Genomic DNA, 19,280 nt, shown 5'->3' with positions numbered 1-19,280 from the left:
CTCGGGCGCGCGAAGCGATGGATAGAATAGTGATGATGCAATGACAACGTTTTCGTTTACGAGCGACGCGCGCCCGTGGCTACGACGCGATACGTATTCGGCGGCTCGCGTTTCTTCTATCTTTCACAAAGGGCGCGACGCCGCGGCTCAGCGGCGGTGTAACGCCGGCGACGCCGGCGTCCACGCGATCCTCGGCGACGTCAAACACGACGCCGCACGATTCGGCCTCCCCCGCGCGCCGCCCCCTCCTCCTCCCCCGCCTTTTCGCTCCTCCTCCTCCTCTTCGCCCAACCACGTAGACGCGTTCGACACCTCGTCGTCGTCTCGCGCCGCGCGCGCGCCTCCGCCCGGGGTGAACACGTCCGACGGAAGTCTCGACGCGCCAAACGCGCCCGCTCTCTCCGGGATGGCGTAGTCCCCGCCCGTTCCCGCGGACGGGGTCGGGCTGAACATCATCCCGCGCGACGACGACGACGGCGGCGGCGCTCTCTTCTTCGCCTTCGTCCTCGCCTTCGCCTTCGCCTTCGTCCTCGCCGTCGCCGTCGCCGTCGCCGTCGCCGTCGCGGCGCCTCCCTTCTTCGGCGCGACCGGAGGGCGCGTCGCCGTCGTCGTCGCGCGCGCGCGCGCGGGAAGCAAAGACCCGAACGTGTCGATCCGACCGCCGCGGACGCGAACCGTTTTTTTCGCGCCGCCGCTCTTCGCGAGCCCGGCGTTGTACTGGTGCATGATCATCTGCGTCGAGTTCGCCGGCGCGGGAGGCGGTCGAAGACGCGCCGGCTTCGGCTTCGGCTTCGGCTTCGCGTGCTGCTTCATCTTCGGTTGACGTCGCTGCTGCTGCTGCTGTTTCTTCTGCTTCGACGCGGGCGACTTCGCGACGCGACCGGCGCGCACGGCGAGCGCGGCTTTGGTTTTTTTGGTCTTGTCCGCCGCCTTCTTTTCGTCGGATTTCCTCGACGACGCGGACGCGTCGGACGGCGGCGCCTTCGACGCGGACGCGGGTCGCTTCTTCGGCCGCGGCTTGACTTTCTTCGCGCTCGATGGGCGTCTCTTCTTCTTCTTCGGAGATTTCGCGACGCCGCCGGCGCGCACGACGCGCGCGGCTTCCTTCGTCGGCTTCTTCGAGGACGGCGGTCGAGCCTTCTTCGGCGACTTCTTCGGCGCCTTCTTCGCTTCCGCGAGCTTCCGCGCTCTCGTCGTCTTCTTCTTCGCGTTCTGCGACGGCGGCGAGAGCGCGGCGCGCGCGGCGCGGGGTTTGCGCGGCGTGTGTTTACGACCTCGCCCCGCGGCGGGCGATGTTGGCAATTTCGCGGCGGGCGATTTCGCGCTCGCCGATTTTCCGACGCGCGCGCGCGCGCGTCCCGCCGCGGACGGGGACTTCGCGCGCGGCGTCTTCTTCCGTATCGTGGCCGTCGCCGCGACGACGCGAGATTTCCCTCGCCCGCCGCGAGGAGACTTCGCGTCGTCCTTCGTCGGCGTCGTCGCCGCGGTCTTCCGCTTCTTCGGATTCTTCGCGACCATATCGTTCGTTACGACGACGATAATTCGTCAGGTGCCGAGTGCGTGTCCTTCGAAGCGTCGGGCGACGACTCGTTCGCTGCTTCGCGCGTCGCGCGCGGATACGGCTCGACGTGAGGTGGTGCGGACGACGCGACAGAGACGCGCGAACGGTGCCGGACGCGAGCGTGCGGACCTCTGCGGGGCGCGTCGTTGTGGCTCGCGGATTGTTGTGTGTGTTGTCGTGGTCGTCCTCTCGGCGAAAATTGTGCACGTGGCGTTTTTTTTTGCGTTCACGACAACCTGACGTAACAACGTCCTACTCGCGCGCGTCCCTCGACGACGCGACGCGACGCGACGCGACGCGATCACTCCCTCCCGCGCGCCCGCGGCGGCAACCCTCCAAACTCCAACCCCGGGTCGAGCGTCATGATCTTATCCAGATCGTACCCCGCGTCCGCGAACATCTTCCCGTACTCTTCCTTCTTCTCATCCGGCAAGCCTCTGTCGTTGATGAGGTGCCGCATGCGCTCTTGCACGACGAGCACCGCCTCGCGCGCCTCCTCCGGCGTCGCGGACTCCCTGCGGAACATCCCCGCGGCGGGCTCGTCCGAGGTGGGATCGCCGAACATCTCGTTGAACTTCTTCTCGTTTCGTTTCTCAGCCTTCTCCCTCTTCTCGTCCTCTCGAATCTCCGTGAAGCTCCGTCCGTTTTTATATCTCGGCGCCCCGGTCTCCACGCAAATCTTGCACGTCACGACGTCCGGGTGATCGCCGCCGCCCAAGCCGCGGTCGCGCGGCCGGAAGTCCGCCATCCCGTTCGGCAGGCACTTCGCGTGCACCAGGTGGCGGCAGCTCAGCGCGTCGCACGTCAACAGATTCGGATCCGCCTCCAATCCCTCGACGTCTTCCCCGCACACCGCGCACTGCGCGATGATCTCGCCCTTGATCGCGGCCGACATCCTCGCGCCGTGCCGCGCGTGCCACGCCGACGCTATGCACTTCTCGATCATGTCGTCGTACGTCTCCTGCGTCGCGCGCGGGTCCCCGTCGGCGTCCGTCGTGCTCTCGCCGCAGATCCTTTGCCCTTGCCCGCACCACAGAGGCTCCTCGACGCCGTCGGGTTCTATCTTCACCGTCTTCGCGACCTCGCCGGCTAAGAGCGCGGCTTCGACGTACGGCTCCGCGGCGTCGTACTCGCCGAGGTTGACGTGGCAGGTGCACAGCGTGACGCACAGTTCGAGCTCCATGCCGAGCGCTCTCGGGCCCAACTTTTTGTATCGCTCGCGGGCGTCTTCGCACGCTTCGATCGCCTCGCGGAAGTGTTTGTTCGCCTTGTCGCGGTCGCGCGCGGCGATCTCTTTCTCCGCCTTCCTCATCGCTTTCATGTACGCGTCCTTCGCGTCGTCCGCGGCGGCTTTCAAGTCCACGAGACGGCATTCGTCCTTGTGTTCCTTGCTGAAGTGCTTCTTCTGGCATTTCTTATCGCAGTAGCGTCGACCTCGCAACGCGGACTTGCACCCGAGGCACTTCAGGAGCTTGGCGCTGGTCTTCCCGCAATTCGCGCACGTCTCCGCGCTCGCGCGCCTCTTCGTGAGCGTCGACATCGCGAGCGAGCGCGGCGCCCGGGGATCTGGACGGAAGACGCCCCGATTCAACAACCGGAAACAAATCTTTATCCACTTCCGCTACTCGTAGACGACTGGAGTTTCAGGCGGGGTCAGGGGTCGCGTCGCGTCTCGTTTCTTAACTTATACTCATCTCTTCATCATCATCTTCTTCTTCTTCTATCTACGAACCCTCCCTCACCGCGCGGCGGACGTCTCAGAACATCGCCTTCAAGATCGCCTTCGGAAGCATCGCGAACCAGCTCGGGTTCTGATCCCCGAACGTCCGCGTGTCCCGGCACGGCGCCCTCGCCGCCTTGACTCTCGTCCGCTCCGCGCGTCGCTCCGCCTCCCTCCACTGCGTCTCCATGTCGTCCCTCTGCGCCGCCTCCACGGCGTCCGCGATAGCGTGCGGATCGATCTCGTGCTCGCCCGCGCCCAGCATCGCGCGCACGTCGTTCATCCCCGGCGGCGGCGGCTGCGAGACGGACTTGAAGAGCGTCTCGTACTTGCCCGCGGCGACGGCCCACGACCAATCTTTTTCCATCCCCCGCCGCCGCTTCTGCGCCCACCGGCTGTCGACGGCGCCCGCGACGCCGCCGTCCGCGATCTTCCGCGTCTTCTCGACGTCCTCGCGGTAGCACGCGAACGCGCGTCGCAGCGCGCGCTTCAACTCGCGCGCGTCGCACGGGCTGAACGGGTAACCCATCGCGCGTTTCACCGTGTCGCGCAATCCCCCAGTCGCGTGCGCCACGGGAATCGTGCCGTATCGCGACGCGTACATCTGGTTCAGCCCGCACGGCTCGAACCGCGACGGCATCACGAGGACGTCGGATGCGGCGGTGATCCTGTGCGACACCGGGACGGAGAACCCGACCCACGCGCACACCTTGCCCTTGTGCTGCGCTTCCTTCTCCGACATCCAACGCTCGAGGCTTTCGTCGCCGCTGCCGAGCATCACGACTTGCCCGCCGTTCGCGACGACGTCGTCCACGCACTCCAACAGCACGTCCACGCCCTTCTGCTGGTCCAGCCGCCCGATGAAACCAACCAGAGGCGCGTCCGGGTCCTCCTCTAATCCCATCTCGCGCTGAAGCATGAGCTTGCACGCCGCCTTGCCGCGTCGCGCGTCGACGACGGTTCGGTTCTCGTCGTGCGGCGCGTAAGAAAACGCCTCGAAAGCGTCGCCGTCGAGCGCGTAATTTTGCGGGAGGTGCGCGTCCGTCGCGGGGTTCCACTCCTCGTCGTCGATCCCGTTCACGATCCCTTTCAACTTGCCGCTCATGCCGTTGAACACGCCGAGGTCAATCTCGCTGCCAAAGTTGCCGACGCTTCGCAACACCTTATCCATCCCGCATCCGAGCTCGTTCGTCTGCACCTCGTTGGCGTACGACGGCGAGACCAGCACCGCGGCCTGCGACGTCGCGAGCCCAGCCTTGAGAAAGTTCATGCTCTCGCCGCCGTCGTTCCACCGCCACCGAAGCGCGGGGAACCACTCCGTGTTCTCCTCGGGCAGACCCAACATGCGGTACCGGTGGCTCGGGAAGATTCCGAGGTGGAAGAGGTTGTGAACGATGGTCACCGTCGTCGCGCGCGCGACGGCGGCTCGCGCGCCCTCCGGGGCCCAGTGCCTCGGTCGCACCGCCTCCCCGGCCGCGGCCTGGTACCTCGCGGCGAGAAACACCGGCACGAGCGCGGCGTGCCAGTCGTTCGCGACGAACACCGGCGCGGCGTCGAACCGTGCGTTCCGTCGCCTCGCCTCCGCGTCTTCGCCGCCGCCGAAGAACAGGTCGCCCCACGGGACGCACAGCAGCGACTCGATCGCCGCCAAACTCAAGAGCGCGAACCGAAAGTCGTTGTCGTCGTACGGGCGCCCGGGCGCCGACGCGTAAATCTTCGCGCCGCCGCCGCGTTCGAGCGCGGGATGCTTCACGAATAGGTACGTCACGCCGTCGCGTCGCGCCGCGTGATAGCGCACCGTCTCGTCGCGGTGATTCAGCGCGAACGTCGCGGAGTGCCCGGTGTCGTGGACGTCGTCGTACGGCTCGTAGAGCGGCGCGACGACGACGACGGAGTGCCCTCTGGCCGCGAGCGCCGCCGGGAGCGCGCCGCAGACGTCGCCGAGGCCGCCGGTTTTGCTCCACGGCGACACCTCCGCGGTGACGAAGACGAGGGGCGTTCCCGCGGACGACGGCGGCGCGACGTCGGGGCGGCGTTCGTCGACGGACGTCGCGTTCACGCACGCGGCGACGATGTTGTTGTCGCGACCGTCGTCGTCGTCGTCGTCGATCGTCTCGTCGTCGCGCCCGATCTCGACGTCCGCGCCTTCCGCGACCGCGCGACTGACCGTTGGCGCGACGGCGACGAGACGACGACGCGCGCGCGTCGACGCGTTCGCGGCGTTCGCGACGCGCGAGCGCGCGGGGTACGTCCTAGACGACGCGCTCGCGCGGCGCGCGCGCGGGGGATGGACGTCGCGCGCCATCGCGCGCGCGGGGAGCGCCGCCGTCGCGATCGCGCGCGACATGCCCCGATGCGATGCGACGCGTCGTGAAAAAAAGAAACAAGATGGGGAAGCGACTCGCTTCCCCCGCGTCTCGGAGACGCCTTCCTCGCGAGCGAACGGCGCGGGTTCGCGGTCGCGACGCCGCGCGGGCGTGTTCCGACGCGTCCGCGCGGAGGCGCGCGAGGTTTCGACGCTCGAGGCGCGCGCGGAAGTGGAGTTGCGCGAGGGGACGTCGACCACGACACAAAGTTGACAGCTGGAAAGCGAGCGGAGATCTTTCGTGCAGAGTTCCCCCCGGCGCGGGAAATCGTGCAGTGCCGGTTCCGCATAAATGCGCATAGGGCTACTGTACAACTACTGTAATCGCGTGCGAGAGTCTGAGTTCGAGGAAACGTGCCATGTGTCGCGTTCACGCACACGGCGACGCGCGAGCCTCGACCGCCCGCGAACGCGTGATTCGCGCGCTTCGGACGTCGTCGCGTCCACGCGGAGCGCGCCTCGACGGTCGGACGCGCGGTCGGCCGCGACGCGACGGCGACGGCGGCGCGCTCGTCGGTGCGGCGACGACGATGAAATCGACGATGAAATCATCTTCGCCTCTTCGCCCCCGCGCGCGCGCGACGGCGATCGCGCTCGCGCTCGCGGCGCTCTGCGCGTCGTTCGTCCCGACCGCGCGCGCGCAGAACAACTTCTACGCGCTCGAGGAGCTCCAGACGCCGCCGGCGGTGCGCGAACGACGCTCTCGACGCCCCGCGCGAGCCCTCCCGTCGCCCCGCGTCGCCTCCGTCGCCCCCGCGCAAACGGCCCCATTTCCCCCGCGCCGGGCGCGGACGGTGCTGACGCCCCGCCGCCGCCGCCCCCAACTCGTCGCCGCGCCGCGCAGATATCGTGGCTGTACCCCCCGAAAGGGCACATCATCGGCGGCACCGTCGTCACGATCTACGGCTCCGGGTTCAAGCGGTCCGCGACCGGGAAGGTGCGCGAGCCGCGTCGCGAGTCGACCTCCTCATCCCGCGGCCCCAGCCATCCTCCGTCGCGCTCGTAACAACGAGTCTCACCGCGCGCGTCCCCACCTCCCCTCTCCCTCCTCCCACAGATCCGATTCGCGAGCGAGAACCAGATCGAGGAGGTGCTGTACACGTACGTCAGCGACAGCGAAGCGCACGTCGTGACCCCGACGCGCTCCTCCCCCGGCACCGCGCACGTCTCCGCGTCCAACGACGGGAGCGAGTTCAGCGCGTTCCCGCTCGTGTACACCAAAGGCTCGGGGACGTTTCTCAAGTTTATATTCGACAACTCCGAGGCCGGGTGCCTGGACTGTCTGAACAGCGCGGACGGCGTCGGGCTGAACCCGCTGCAGATCACGGAGATGTGGCACCTGGACAACGCGACGGGGCCGTACGTCGGCGGCACGGAGGTGACGATCACCGCGAGAGGGCTCGACTGGGCCGCCGCGGGGATCGCGCCGACCGATCTCACCATGCCGGGGACGGGACAGCTGTACAACGGCCCGGTCGGGGGACCGGGGACGCCGCACCCGCACAACGTCGACCCAATGAGCTCGGGGAACGGGCCGCCGGTGACGGGGACGTTTTACCCGCACAAGATGCTCGCGTGCAAGTGGATATGCTACCTCGATATGGATCAAGACCCGACGACGGGGACGGATTACGCGTACGCCGACGGCGTCGAACACGTCGTCTCGAGCGAATGGATCGACGCCAGGTGGAAGGACTACACGGAGATCACGTGCGAGTCGCCCGCGATGACGGTGCCCACCGCGTCCGCGGGAGGACCCGCCGACATCGCGCCGACGCGGTGTAACATCCACGTCAGCAACGACCGTTCGGGGACGCACGCGACGGCGTTCGCCGCGTGGTAGGGATCCCCTCACTTTCCCGTATCTTCGTTCGTTTTCGTTACATATCATGGTCTACCTCTGCATCACTCAAATTACACCGTCCCGCCTCTTATCTACCGCGTCGGGCTCCCCACGTCTTATATCGCTCGCGTTATGACTTGACAAACTACTCGGGCGTGTGCGTGTCTGATTGTTTTTTTGTGCGGGTGACTCTAACAAGTGGAAATACGAAGACAAGAGGCCGACGGTGACGAACATCAAGACGAACCAATTCTCGGTGTGGCCCGCGCGCGGGCCGTTCATGGGGAACACCGAGGTCACCATCACCGGCACGGACTTCTTGCCCTCGAAGTACTTGAAGTGCAAGTTTGGCGGCGTGAACAGCGCGGCGGGCGCGGCGTCGTACGTCGAAGACGACATCTCGCACGTCGTCGGCGAACCCGGCGGACGCGCGCGGTACGTCTCCTCCACGGAGATTGTCTGCGTCACCCCCGTGTTTGGTCCCGCGGCCGCGGCGGCGCAGTACCCGCCCGGGACGCTCGAGGGCTCCGTCGGCGCGGGCGCGATCTTGGAGATTGACGCGTACGGCCCCGGGGCGGCGTCGGCGACGGCGGGGGAGGAGATCACGTCGGTTGAAATCATCTCCGGAGGACGCGGGTACCAAACTCCGCCGTTGATCACGATCGAGGGCGGCGGCGGGTGCTGCGCGAGGCTCACCGCGACGGTGGACGCGCACGGCGCGATCGACACCGTGACCATCGCGGAGGGCGGCGCGGGGTACAACATGGGCGTCAACGCGACGGCGACGGCGGTGATCACGAACCGAGGGTACCTGGACAACGTCGCGAAGATCGTCGTCGACGCCGGCGGGACCGGGTACCGCGTGCCCCCGGACGTCGTCTTCTCGTGCGCGTCCGGCGGCGACTCGTGCTTCCAGAAGGGCGACGCGAGCTCCGGCTCGAAGACGCCGGCGTGGAGCCCCGGGAGGCACGCCACGGCGCGCGCGATCATGGCGCCGGACGTCGACTGCCCGTCGCCGTTTTTCACGTGCGCCGGGAAAACCGCCGTCGCGTCCATCGAGGTGACGTTCGCGGGGGCGTACTACACCGAGGCGCCGGTGGTGACGATAGTGCCGGCGAAGCCGTTCGTGAGGGTCACGCCGATGGAGATCAACCCGACGCTGCTGTTCCGCGACGACCCGTCGCAGGTTGGGTATTACAGCAAGCAGGGGAAGAGCGTGGACGAGCTGGATCCGGAGGTGGCGCACGGGTCGTGGCCGGACGGCGCGGAGGACACCACGATCCACTACCCCGTCACGTTCCCGGGATCGACGCCCACGGAGGTGGACAGCGCGTACGGGATCCCGGGTATTCGAAACGGTCGACTACCGGGCGTCAGCGATAAGAAGTGCGCGAAGACGCTCGCGGACTGCCCCCACGGCGTATACGGGTGGAAGTCGTGCATGCGGTGCCCAGAGTTGAGGAACCCGGAGGATCGCGGGCCGCTTCTTCCGCCGCTCGGGCGCGCGTACATGGACGGCAGCGTGAAACCCGGGCACCAAGAACTCGTCAGGGTGTCGAACAACTACCACAAGTTTGGCGCGTTCGTCGGCGAGGAGACGACGCGGACGCACTTTGGGTACCGGAACGAATCCCTCGCCGTCGCCGGCGACGCCGCCGCGCAAGGGTACTGGCTCTGGTCCGAATCCGGAATGACCGCGGACGAGATGAACCGCTGCCGCGTCTCGACGAACCCGCCCGTGCACCCGATGTACGGCTTCCTCGAAGGCCACGGCCTCGACGCCGCGCTCGGTCTGGGCACCGCGGACGACGAGTTCACGCTCGGCGGCGGCGGCGGCTCCAACAACCTCCTCTACCTCGACGGGTCCTCCGTCGGCGGCGCGCCAGGCTCGGGAGCGACCGCGATCGCGCAGCTGTCCGACACGGATGCCAACTGCGCGGCGAGCGGGAAGTGCTACGTCGCCGCGATCGTGGTGACGAACCCGGGCAAGGGCTACATGTACCCGCCCGCGGTGCGGATCGCCGTGGACACGAGCGGCGGCGCCGCGGAGGTTGGCTACGGCGCCGTCGGCGTCGCCGTCATCTCCGGCGGCACCGTCCTTCGCGTAGAGGTGGATCCGCTGTCTCGAGGGATCGGATACGTGAAACCGCCGATCGTGACGCTCGCCGCGGTCAGGGAGGCGACGACGTACGACGCCGGGACCGGTCAGGGCTCGTACGCGATCGATCAGTCCGCGAACAGCGTGTGGACGGGGCAGTACCGGCAGACGTCCAACCTGGACGTGGGTCACGGCGCGTTTCCGGGGCACCCGGGGAACACGAACCTCGGTCACCCCCGAAAGGACTGCATCTACTTCTTCTACTCGGACGTGTACGTGTCGCCGTCCGGAAGCGACAGCACCGGTCAGGGGACCGCGGGACGCCCGTATCGCACCGTGCAAAAGTGCATCGACGCGTCGCTCGCGGGGGCGAGGGATTATTACGTCTACAAGAGAGCCGACGGCGGCGACCGCGACCCGGCGATTCCGGACGGGACCGCGCGGTACGGGACCGAGTCCGCGGGCGAGAGAGTGGACGCGACCGCGCCGGGCGGGAACACGCCCACGGGTCGGGATAAGGGGTACACCGGGCGCCAGGTGCGAAACTACAACGCGAGGAAGACGGGGTTGGGGAAGAGCGGGAAGGACCGAGAGAGAGACTCGGCGAAGGGTTTCGGGTACACCGTGAACCGCGACCGGTGCATCCTCAAAGACGGCGTGTACTGGGGCGAGGGCAACCGAGACCTTCAACCGCACGGGCACGTCGTGGAGGTGTGGGCGGAGAACGCGAACAACGTCACGATCGACTGCGGGGGACGGTCCATAGGCAAACACGTCTTCACCGCGGATAAGCACGGCGGCGAGCGAGCCACCGTCGTCGGGAGCGTCAACGTCCAGGGCGTCGTCATGCGGCGGTGTAACATCCGCGCGGACCCGAAGCCGAACTACCGGCCGTACTACCCCGGGAGGCCGGGGTACGGGCCGGGGACGCGGAACCCGAACGGGCAGATGTGCTGGCCGGGCGCGACGGGGTGCCAGGCGAGGCAAGGCGTCGACGGGATGGCGGCGGGGCAGTGAGCGCGCTTCGCTCGAGACGACCGCGACGCGATGACTTTAATAATACAGTATGATATATGATATCACACCGCCGCGCTACGTCGCGTCGTCATCGTGACAGACGCGTTATTTATTTATTCTTCTTCGCTACTTCTTCTATGACTTCCTTGCCGTCCTCCATGAGCGTGCGCATGTACTCAGAGACGCGCTTCGCGGCTTCACCGGGATTCGATGTGGCCTCGCTCAGATCTTTCAGCTTACCCGACGTCTTCGCTTCTTTCAGCGCCGCGTCAGTGCGAACCGCGAACCGCTGGAACGTCTTCGAGTTCGCGAGCCCTTCCACGAGGAGCTCGTTGAAGACGTACGAGAAAACGCGGCTGAAGAACGACATCGCGGTTCCGAGACCTTCTTCTTCCTCTCTCGTCGAGCTAAATTCACGACCTCACGCCGCGCGACAGATCCCACGCGCTCTTCCCCCCTCCTCGGTGCGCGGGTTCGGCCTCCGCGAAGATGCGAACGCCCCTGCGGGGTGTGTGCGGCCTCTGCGTGCGGCGCGTGGTGAGATGTGGTCTCTCGCGACCCTCAGTCCGCGCGCGCGCACGAATGACGATGACGGCGCGCGAAACCCGACACGCGGCGCGGCGCGGCTTCTCGAAGGTGGCGGAAACTCAGCCCGTGTTTATCTATCGGGAAGCTGCGGCTCGCCGACCATTGCGACCGCCGCGACCATGACGGGCGTGCCGTTCATGAAAGGACCCTTCAGCCTCCCCTCGAAGGAGGCGAAGGAGGCCGAGAAGAAGAAGAGGGTGCGCGCGATGCCTTCCCCCGCGCCGCTCGCCCGTCGCTCGCGCGCCCGCCCGATCGCGAATGAACGTCCTTCCTCGCCGAAATTCTCCCGCCTCGCGGCAGCGCTGACCCTCGACCCCCCTCCTCGCCCAGGCCGCGATCGCGCGAGTGAAGAAGTGGGTGGAGCAGCACATGCCCCCGGAGTACCTCGAGGACCGCAAATGCGTCGTCGACGTCTCCGAGGTTCGTCGTGCCCACGAGATTTCAGCGCCCGTCCATCCGTCCCCTCGTCCTTCGCGCCGCGCGACGATCGATCGTTCGATCGTTCGTTGTGTTACCACACTGGTCCCCATACGACCGCGTCGGCGTTGTGAACGTCGTTCCTTGAGGACTTTCCTTTCTCTCTCGCTCGCCGTCCTCCCTCCCTCCCTCCCCGCGCGTCCCGCCGCCCCTCGCGCGGCGCGCGACCCGACCTCACCCGACCTCACCCGACCTCGCCCGACCGACCTCGCCCAGGTGCAATGCGGCGACCCGAACTGCGCGCCCATCGACACGATCGTCCGCCTCATCTTCCCCAACGAGTGCGGCACCGTGTTCGGCGTGCCGTGCGAAGCCCACGAGGTGGAGGAGGAGGACATCCTCAGCATGATGCCCCCCGACGAGTACTTCGCCAAGTGGGCCGCGGGCGAGAAGGCGGAGTGGCCGCTGCCGCCGGAGCCGCCCGACCCGGGAGAGATCCCGGACGTCGAGCTTCGGTTCAAGGTTGGCGACAGAGTGCAGTGCTGCATCGCGCGCGGGCCGGACGGGTGGGCCCCGGGCGTGGTCGTCTCGCTGTGGTACCGCGCGCCGATGTGGCCGACGGGGCAGTACGCGCCGTATCAGGTGCGTTCGTTCGTATTCACACTGGTCCCCATACGACCGACCGCGTTCGCTCCACGAGGACTTCGCCCGGCGGGCGCGTCTCTCCGCCCAGGGTCCCTCGCCGCTTTCGATCCCGACACGCCTCGACGCCTTTCGACTCCGACTGACGCGCCCCTGAACTCCACCCCGACGTCGCAGATCAAGTTGGATGGGCACGATAGCCTGATATTCGCGCCGCAGGACAAAGACAACTGCATCAAGGCGTGCCCGTGAGGACGGAGGACGGAGGCGGAGGTTGAAGACGAACGGGCCTTTGAAATATCAATAATACGGCGACGATATCATACGACTGCAGCGCTCACGCTCGAACGCGCGCGTCCGCGACCACGCGACGCTTTCGGCCAAATATCACGCATCCGGGCACGTGATGTTTTAGTCTGTCACGCGTGCCCCCCTTTCCGCTGACACGCGCCATTTGCGCCCTGTGACGGGAGACGGGCGCGAGGGCGGGGGACGATTTGTTTTTTTTTCGGTCGGTCGACGAGCTGCGGCTGCAAAAAGCGTTTCGTCTCCCGCCCGCGGTGTCGCGTCGCGCCCGCGCGGCGTCAGCGCGCACACTCGCGCGCGCTCGGTCGCTCATCGCGCCGCCTCACGCGCGTCCCTCCGACGATCGCACTTCGCGCGCGTCGTCGCCGTCGCGTCTGACGTCCGTCGTCTTCGCGCGCGAAACCTCCGTCCGTCGTTCGGCGCGACGAGCGTCCGCATCCTCCTCGGACGGAACCGAATTCCTTTCGAGACAACGAAGCGACCGGCATGACGACGACGGCGATCTCGCCGGCGATGCCGTCCTCTCCCTCGCGCAGTGTCGACGACGATCCCGACGTCGAGGCGTACTTACTGAAAGCCAAAGACGCGGCGCTGAAGTCGCTTCGACGCCAGAAGCTCATCAAAGAGCGCAAGTCGCAGCGACGGATGCGCCTCGGAGGCGCGACGCTTCAGCCTCTCGACGAGGGATATTCCGTAGAAGTCGACGCGACGACGACGACGACGAACGGCGCGCACCGCGGCTCGACGACGACGACGCCGACGGTCGAGCTCGGTGGAACGACGACGACGACGACGCCGGCGGGTCTCAAGAAAAACACGATGCTGCAGCGCGTGCTGACGCGCGACGCGAGAGACCGCGCGCGCGGCGTCGACGAGACGGATCCTCACCTGCGCTTCGCGAGCGTTCTTCGCGCGGGCGCGACGCGCGACGACGACGCCGCCGCCGCCGTCGCCGCCGCCGGCGCTCTGGACATCACGAGCGGCGGCGGCCAGAGCACCGGCCTCGCCGGGATCACCTCGATGCTCGTGGACGACCGCGGGTGCATCGTCTGCGGCCGCGAGGACGGCGTCATCGTGACGTACCCCCCGCGCGAAGGCGAAGGCGTCGGCGTCGGCGGCGGCGCCGTCGCCGCGGTCGCCGCGGAGCGTCCGAACCGAAAAGTCTCGACGCCTCCCCCGTCGGCGTGGAACGGCGGCGGAGGCGGCGTGAAGCTTCTCAAGACGTTCGTCGCGCGATCGCCGCCAGAGCACGGCGGCGGCGAGCGGCGGATCCTCCTCGCCGCGCACGACAACGGGTCGTGGGCGCGATACGTCCACGGGCGAAGCGGGGGAGACGGCGGCGCGGCCCCCGCCGCGGGTTGGATCCTCGACGCGGCGGCGCCGGGGCCGCACCCCGATTTCTGCGACATCTTCAAGCTGAGACCGACGAGGGAGCGGTCGCGGTGGGCGCCGCGCCGCGCGTGCGTCCCCGCCGCGTGTTTCAGCGAGGACGGCGACGTGCTTTACATCTCCTCCCCGGTCATCGGCGAGAGCTGCGTGTATCGATGGGAGATTCCGGCGACGGGAGGCGAGGAGTCTTCGCGGGAGGCGAAAAAGGCGTCGACGACGGGCGCGGCGCCCGCGCCCGCGACGCCGGCGCGCGACGCCGCGCCGCCGCCGCCGCCGGAGGACCCGTCGCGGCCTCGCGAGTCGTGGGAACTCCTGAAGAAGTCCACCTGGGGCGTCGTCACGAGGGTGGACCACCACACCGACAAGGTCATGGCGATCGTGAACCATCCGGCGCGCGGCGGCGTCGTCACCGGAGGAAACGATAAGCGCATCGTCGTGTGGAGCGACGAAAAAAACGGCTCTCCGATGCGCGTCGTTCACGAGACCATCGCCGCGGGCGCGATACGCGCGGTCGCGATCACGAGCGACGGCAGACGGCTGTTCACCGCGGGGTCGGACAGGAACGTCCGGATGTGGGACCTCCCGGCGACGCCCGCCGCGGACGCGGACGCGGACGCGGACGCCGCCGGATCTGGATCCGGATCCGTCGCCGCCGGGGGGTCGCCCAAAACCAAAACGCCCGGGATCGTCCTCCTGAAATCCTTCGCCGGCGGCCACGACGGCTTCGTAACCTCCCTCGCGCTCGTCCCGAACGCGCGCGCGCCGACGCACGTCGTCTCCGGTAGCGAGGGCATCCCCGGCGGGTGTTACCTCGTCAAAGGCGACGGCGGCGTCAACGTGTGGCGCGTCGTCGACGGCGTCCGCGTGGACGCGGCGACGCGGCAGACGCTGGACATCACGTCCTGCCACGTCAGCGCGGACGCGGCCGATCCGGACCGCGCGGTCGGGATGCTGAGCGCGTCTAAGGACGGCACCGTGGTCGAGTGGGCGTTCGACTGGAAGCGACGCGGACGCGATGAGGAGAGAGGGCGCGAGATTATACGTTGGCGCGGCGGATTCCTCGGGGAGGGGAAGCGATGAACGGGCGACGCGTGCCAGTATTTCTTTTCGCGGTCGCGTCGCGTCGTGTCGCAGCGCACTTGTACATAACATACGGTACCGCGCGTCGTCGTCGTCGTCGTCGTCGTCGTCGCTTCTATTTCTATTTCTTCTTCCCGCCGCCCTTCGCCTTCTTCTTCGGGCTCTTCCCGCCGCCGTACTTCTCTTCCAAACGCGCGAATAAATCATCCGCCGCAGCCGCCCTCGCGTTTTGCCTCGCCTGAATGATCGCCATCAAATCGCCCTCGCCGCCGCCGCCGGCGCTCGCCGCCTTCTTCTTCTTCTTCGGACGCGGCTTCAGAGGGTCCTTCGGCGCCGGCTTCTTCCGTATTTTCGCCGCCCAGGACGTGAACGCGGGGTATCGCTTCGACTCCCTGGCGTCGACGGCGGCGTCGACGACGTCCGCGAACCGATGCGAATCCACCGCCTCCTCGCTGCACATCACCCACATGAACACCTTGGACATGTTCCCCGCGAACTTTTCGTACGCCTCGAGAAGGTCCTTCTTCTCCTCGTCGCCGCCGCGGTACTCCAATTCGAACGACTCGATGTCCTCCTCGGTGACTTGCTTGTAGATCCCGCGGTAGTACTCGTACAGCGAGTTGAACTTCTCGTCGCTGAGCCCGTCCGCGTCGTCGAACCGCCCGGTCTCGTCGTATACCCTGCGCTTGTCCGCGTCGGACAAGACGCCGTACACTTTCTGCAGCGTTTGGAACTGCACCGCGGCGTCCTCGCTCGGGTTCTTGTCCGGATGCAGCTTCAGCGCCATCTTGTGATACGCTTTTTTGATCTCCCCCGAGCTCGCGCTCTTGCTCACGCCGATGAGCTCGTACAGGTCCTTTCCGTGCAGCGGGTCGTCCGGGTCCTCGGCGTCGCTGAGGTTGTCGTCCGAGTGCTCGTCCTCGCTCTCTTCGATGACGCGTTTGCCCATGGTGGAGGTCACGAACGCGCGACGCGTTGTGACGACGAACGATGCGCCCGCGCGACGATCTCGGTCGACGCGACGTTCGGAGTGATGATTTGAAAACGAAAAAAAAAAAAAAACTCACGAGTTGGTAAAAGGTTTTCACTCCCCCCCGCACCAGGCACGATGCCCCCGCCGAATGAGACGAACCCGCCGACTGAGCCAAGAACCAAGCAGGGGTTCGCTGACCTCCTCACGGAACTCGCAGACCTCTATGGTGTAGAGGGGATGCGCACACGGCTTATTGACCCACGATACCTTTTGATGAAGGAACGACAAGCCAAAGCTTGGAGGGTCGCCTCACAAAAGATCGCGTCCCACGATGCCCCCGCTCAACTTACCGAGGACAGCCCAAGGTTGTTTGAGAGGGTGAAAGGGGTCGGCGAAACCACGATTGAGCTAATGAAGTAATACATCACGACTGGAACTTTTGAAGAGCTTGAAGACATCAAAGCTGATCCTTGTGTGTCCCACGGCGTTGGAGTTCAAGTTGGCACCCCCCGAAATGTTGGCACCCCCGACCCCCCCGGTCGTCATCCCCGCCGCGCGGAGGAGCGCGGGGTTGCCCCCGCTGAACTCACCGAGGACACGCTCAGACCGTATGAAAGTGTGCTTGTAAATGCCCGTAACGAAAAGCCAAGATTCATCAGAACTGAACATTTAGAGAGACCAGGGAACTTGAGCGATGCCAATTACAGCGACGAGTTCAAGCAGGAGATAAGGGTTTGGTTTGAGACGTTACGAGTGCGAGACTGTAGGAACCCACTCCGTATTCCATATGAATTGAAAGAAAGGGGTTTACAACACGGAATCGGGTTTTCTACCTCGGTATTCTTGTGGAGAGGCGAGCGTCTTAAGCTTGATGATGTGGATGTTTTATGGTCGGACTTGGAGGCTGGTCGCTGGGACGGCTTCGATGCTTACAAAAACGACCAAGAAGGTTTCTTAAAAAAACTCTCAAATCACAAGCCAGCCATAGATGAATACTATGACGCGATAGTGTTTGAGGGTCGGATATTCATTCCCGACACGCGTAAGCCTCGTCCATACACTTCAGCATCCAGTATGGATTGGGATGCTCGCCATTTTATCAGGGACTACGGAGCAGAGGACGGTGTAGGAATAGGTTCTTCCCAATTGAAGTTTCGGGGAGATCCCGATACTGACAGATACTGGTGTAAGTTTAGAGGAAAGTGTGACTACATTAGGGAGAATATCATATACCCTATTATTCGTCACCTTGGTTTCAAAGCTACTGATGCCGATGATGAACGCGATGCGAAGAGGACAGATGTGGAGACGAATAAAAGAGCGAAACCAAGAGAGTTGGAGGAGTCAAGTAAGAAGCCCAGACGTAATAAATAATAACGCGCGTTCCGCCGACTGACGTCCTACGAGCTACCTACTAGACCACATCACCCACGTCACCAGGGCTACTCCCCCCGCGCCCTCGACTTCGCCCTGAGGTGCTTCGTCCGCACGCTCCCCCCAAGCGCGGTCGCGATGTCCCCCCAGCGCGACGCGCGCTCGCCGTCCGGTCGGTCCTTCGCAGCGCACAACGCGCGGCGCTCGGCGGCGTCCACGGGGGTCTCGCCGAAGGCGTCCACCGCGCCGACGTCCGCGCCTCGCCGCGTCAGCGCGTCGCACGCCGCGCGATGACCGTTCACGGACGCCCAGTGCAGCGGCGTCCGCCCCCAGACATCCGCGCGGCGCGTAATCGGGGGTTTCGTCGACTTCGACGTCGCCGCGGGTTTCTTCGCGGAGGGTTTCTTCGCGGAGGGTTTCTTCTTCGCGGCGGCTCCGGGCGGCGCGCCTCCTTCCGAGACGTCGCATATGAAGTCGAGGACCGCCCCCGCCGCGCCCGCCCGCGCGGCGACGTGCAGCGCCGTCTGCCCATCCTCGTCCACCGCGTCGACGATCGCGGAGACGTCCGCGGTCCCCGCCGCGCCCTCGAGAAGCGCGGCGAGCAGAGCGACGGAGCCGCGCGCGGCGGCGACGAGAAACGGCGTGCGCCCGCGTCGCGTCCTCGCCCTCCGGTCCGCCCCGGCGGCGACGAGCGTCCGCGCGGTGTCCTCCGCGCGCGGCCCGGCGCCGCACGCGACGTGAAGCGGCGTGAGATGCGAACCGTCGCGACGTGAAGAACGGCCGTCGACGGGGACGCCGGCGTCGAGCAGCGCGCGCGCGACGCGCGAAGACGCGGGGGAGGCGTCGGCGGCGGCGCGGAAGAGCAACGCGACGCCCTCGTCCTTCTCTTCGTCGTCGCGCGCGTCGCCGTCGCCGTCATCGCTCCCGCTCGCCTCCTCCTCCTCCTCCTCTTCATCTCGCGCGAGTATCGCCGCCGCGCCCGGAAGCTCCCCCGCGTCCGCGGCGTCCTGAAGAAACCGAACGTACGCGCCGAGCGTCGGACGTTGGAGCAACTTGGCAGGCGCGAGCGCGCCGGCGAGCGCTTCCCCGAACGCGCCGACGTCTTCGGTCTCGGTCTCGGTCTCGCGGCCGTCGCCGAAATCGCCGCCACCGGCCGCGGCGCGAAAGACGGCGTGCAGTTCCTGGCACGCGCGCAGCGCGGCGAGGGAGTCGCCGCCGAGCTCGGCGAAGTGCGACGCGCGGTCGACGGCGACGCCGCCGAGCGCCGACGTCCACGCGCGCGCCACGACGGACGCGAACGCTTTGGACCGACCGAGGCCGCCGCGCGTCGCGCCGCCGCCGCCGTCGGCGCCGCGATCCGGCGGCGGCGGAAGCCCGCGCTCGAGAAGCGCCCTCCGCGACACCTTCCCCGACGACGTCATCGGAAGTTCGCGCGCGACGGCGAACAGCCGCGGGAGCATGTGTCGCGGGACGCGTCCGGAGAGGAGCCACCGCATCGCGTCGCACGCGAGCGCGCCGGGGGAAGACGGAACGGCAACCGACGTGTCGTCGTCATCGCCCAACGGCCACGTGGGCACGAACCACGCGACGAGCCCGCCGCCGTGGAGCTCCCGCGCGGGCGCGAGCGCGACCGCCGCCGCGGTCGCCATCGCCGGCGCCGCCGAAACCGTCGCGCGTTCAATCTCCCCGAGCTCCACGCGTTGGCCGTTGATCTTCACCTGCGCGTCGCGGCGTCCGACGATCTCGACGACGCACGCGCCGCCGTCCGCGGGCCACGCGCGTCTGACGATGTCGCCGGTCCGGAAGCACAGCCCGTATTCGCCGTCGCCGTTGCCGTCGCCGTCGACCCGAAACCGCTCCTCCGTGAGCGCGGGCGCGTTGGCGTACCCGCGGCCGACGGTCGGCCC

At 66.9% G+C, this 19,280-nt stretch overlaps 9 protein-coding genes across 9 annotated transcripts; 4 read left to right on the top strand and 5 right to left on the bottom strand.

The window, feature by feature from the left end:
* Positions 1-19: 19 nt before the first annotated feature.
* MICPUCDRAFT_60216 (uncharacterized protein) lies at positions 20-1,697 on the bottom strand. The gene has a single exon (XM_003060378.1). It carries the CDS (start codon positions 1,516-1,518, stop codon positions 148-150), a length of 1,371 nt encoding a protein of 456 aa, XP_003060424.1. The 5' UTR covers positions 1,519-1,697; the 3' UTR covers positions 20-147.
* An 86-nt stretch (positions 1,698-1,783) lies between these two features.
* On the bottom strand, positions 1,784-3,264 carry MICPUCDRAFT_60215 (uncharacterized protein). Its single transcript, XM_003060377.1, has one exon. It carries the CDS (start codon positions 3,099-3,101, stop codon positions 1,863-1,865), a length of 1,239 nt encoding a protein of 412 aa, XP_003060423.1. The 5' UTR covers positions 3,102-3,264; the 3' UTR covers positions 1,784-1,862.
* A 327-nt stretch (positions 3,265-3,591) lies between these two features.
* Positions 3,592-5,274, bottom strand: SSIB (glycosyltransferase family 5 protein; the record flags this gene model as incomplete). The annotated part of the gene is made up of 1 exon (XM_003060376.1): positions 3,592-5,274. A coding segment is annotated over one exon (1,683 nt), but the record flags the coding sequence as incomplete, so codon positions are not given.
* A 731-nt stretch (positions 5,275-6,005) lies between these two features.
* On the top strand, positions 6,006-10,670 carry MICPUCDRAFT_60213 (uncharacterized protein; the record flags this gene model as incomplete). Its single annotated transcript, XM_003060671.1, has 4 exons — positions 6,006-6,332; positions 6,491-6,583; positions 6,704-7,438; positions 7,689-10,670. The coding sequence occupies 4 exons, from the start codon at positions 6,006-6,008 to the stop codon at positions 10,602-10,604; spliced, it is 4,071 nt and encodes a 1,356-aa protein (XP_003060717.1). The 3' UTR covers positions 10,605-10,670.
* A 43-nt stretch (positions 10,671-10,713) lies between these two features.
* On the bottom strand, positions 10,714-10,974 carry MICPUCDRAFT_60212 (uncharacterized protein; the record flags this gene model as incomplete). Its single annotated transcript, XM_003060375.1, has 1 exon — positions 10,714-10,974. One exon carries the CDS (start codon positions 10,972-10,974, stop codon positions 10,714-10,716), a length of 261 nt encoding a protein of 86 aa, XP_003060421.1.
* Positions 10,975-11,311: 337 nt separating this feature from the next.
* Positions 11,312-12,503, top strand: MICPUCDRAFT_40998 (uncharacterized protein; the record flags this gene model as incomplete). The annotated part of the gene is made up of 4 exons (XM_003060670.1): positions 11,312-11,389; positions 11,523-11,612; positions 11,886-12,251; positions 12,429-12,503. 4 exons carry the CDS (start codon positions 11,312-11,314, stop codon positions 12,501-12,503), a joined length of 609 nt encoding a protein of 202 aa, XP_003060716.1.
* A 567-nt stretch (positions 12,504-13,070) lies between these two features.
* Positions 13,071-15,026, top strand: MICPUCDRAFT_60210 (uncharacterized protein; the record flags this gene model as incomplete). The annotated part of the gene is made up of 1 exon (XM_003060669.1): positions 13,071-15,026. One exon carries the CDS (start codon positions 13,071-13,073, stop codon positions 15,024-15,026), a length of 1,956 nt encoding a protein of 651 aa, XP_003060715.1.
* Positions 15,027-15,198: 172 nt separating this feature from the next.
* Positions 15,199-15,885, bottom strand: MICPUCDRAFT_6491 (uncharacterized protein; the record flags this gene model as incomplete). Its single annotated transcript, XM_003060374.1, has 1 exon — positions 15,199-15,885. A coding segment is annotated over one exon (687 nt), but the record flags the coding sequence as incomplete, so codon positions are not given.
* A 249-nt stretch (positions 15,886-16,134) lies between these two features.
* MICPUCDRAFT_60208 (uncharacterized protein) lies at positions 16,135-17,373 on the top strand (the record flags this gene model as incomplete). The annotated part of the gene is made up of 2 exons (XM_003060668.1): positions 16,135-16,386; positions 16,447-17,373. 2 exons carry the CDS (start codon positions 16,135-16,137, stop codon positions 17,371-17,373), a joined length of 1,179 nt encoding a protein of 392 aa, XP_003060714.1.
* Between the last annotated feature and the right edge of the window lie 1,907 nt (positions 17,374-19,280).

The sequence above is a fragment of the Micromonas pusilla genome (genome assembly GCF_000151265.4).
Source record: "Micromonas pusilla CCMP1545 genomic scaffold MICPUCscaffold_8, whole genome shotgun sequence".
NCBI lineage: Eukaryota > Viridiplantae > Chlorophyta > Mamiellophyceae > Mamiellales > Mamiellaceae > Micromonas > Micromonas pusilla.
This window is presented reverse-complemented; position numbering and strand designations above follow the sequence as displayed.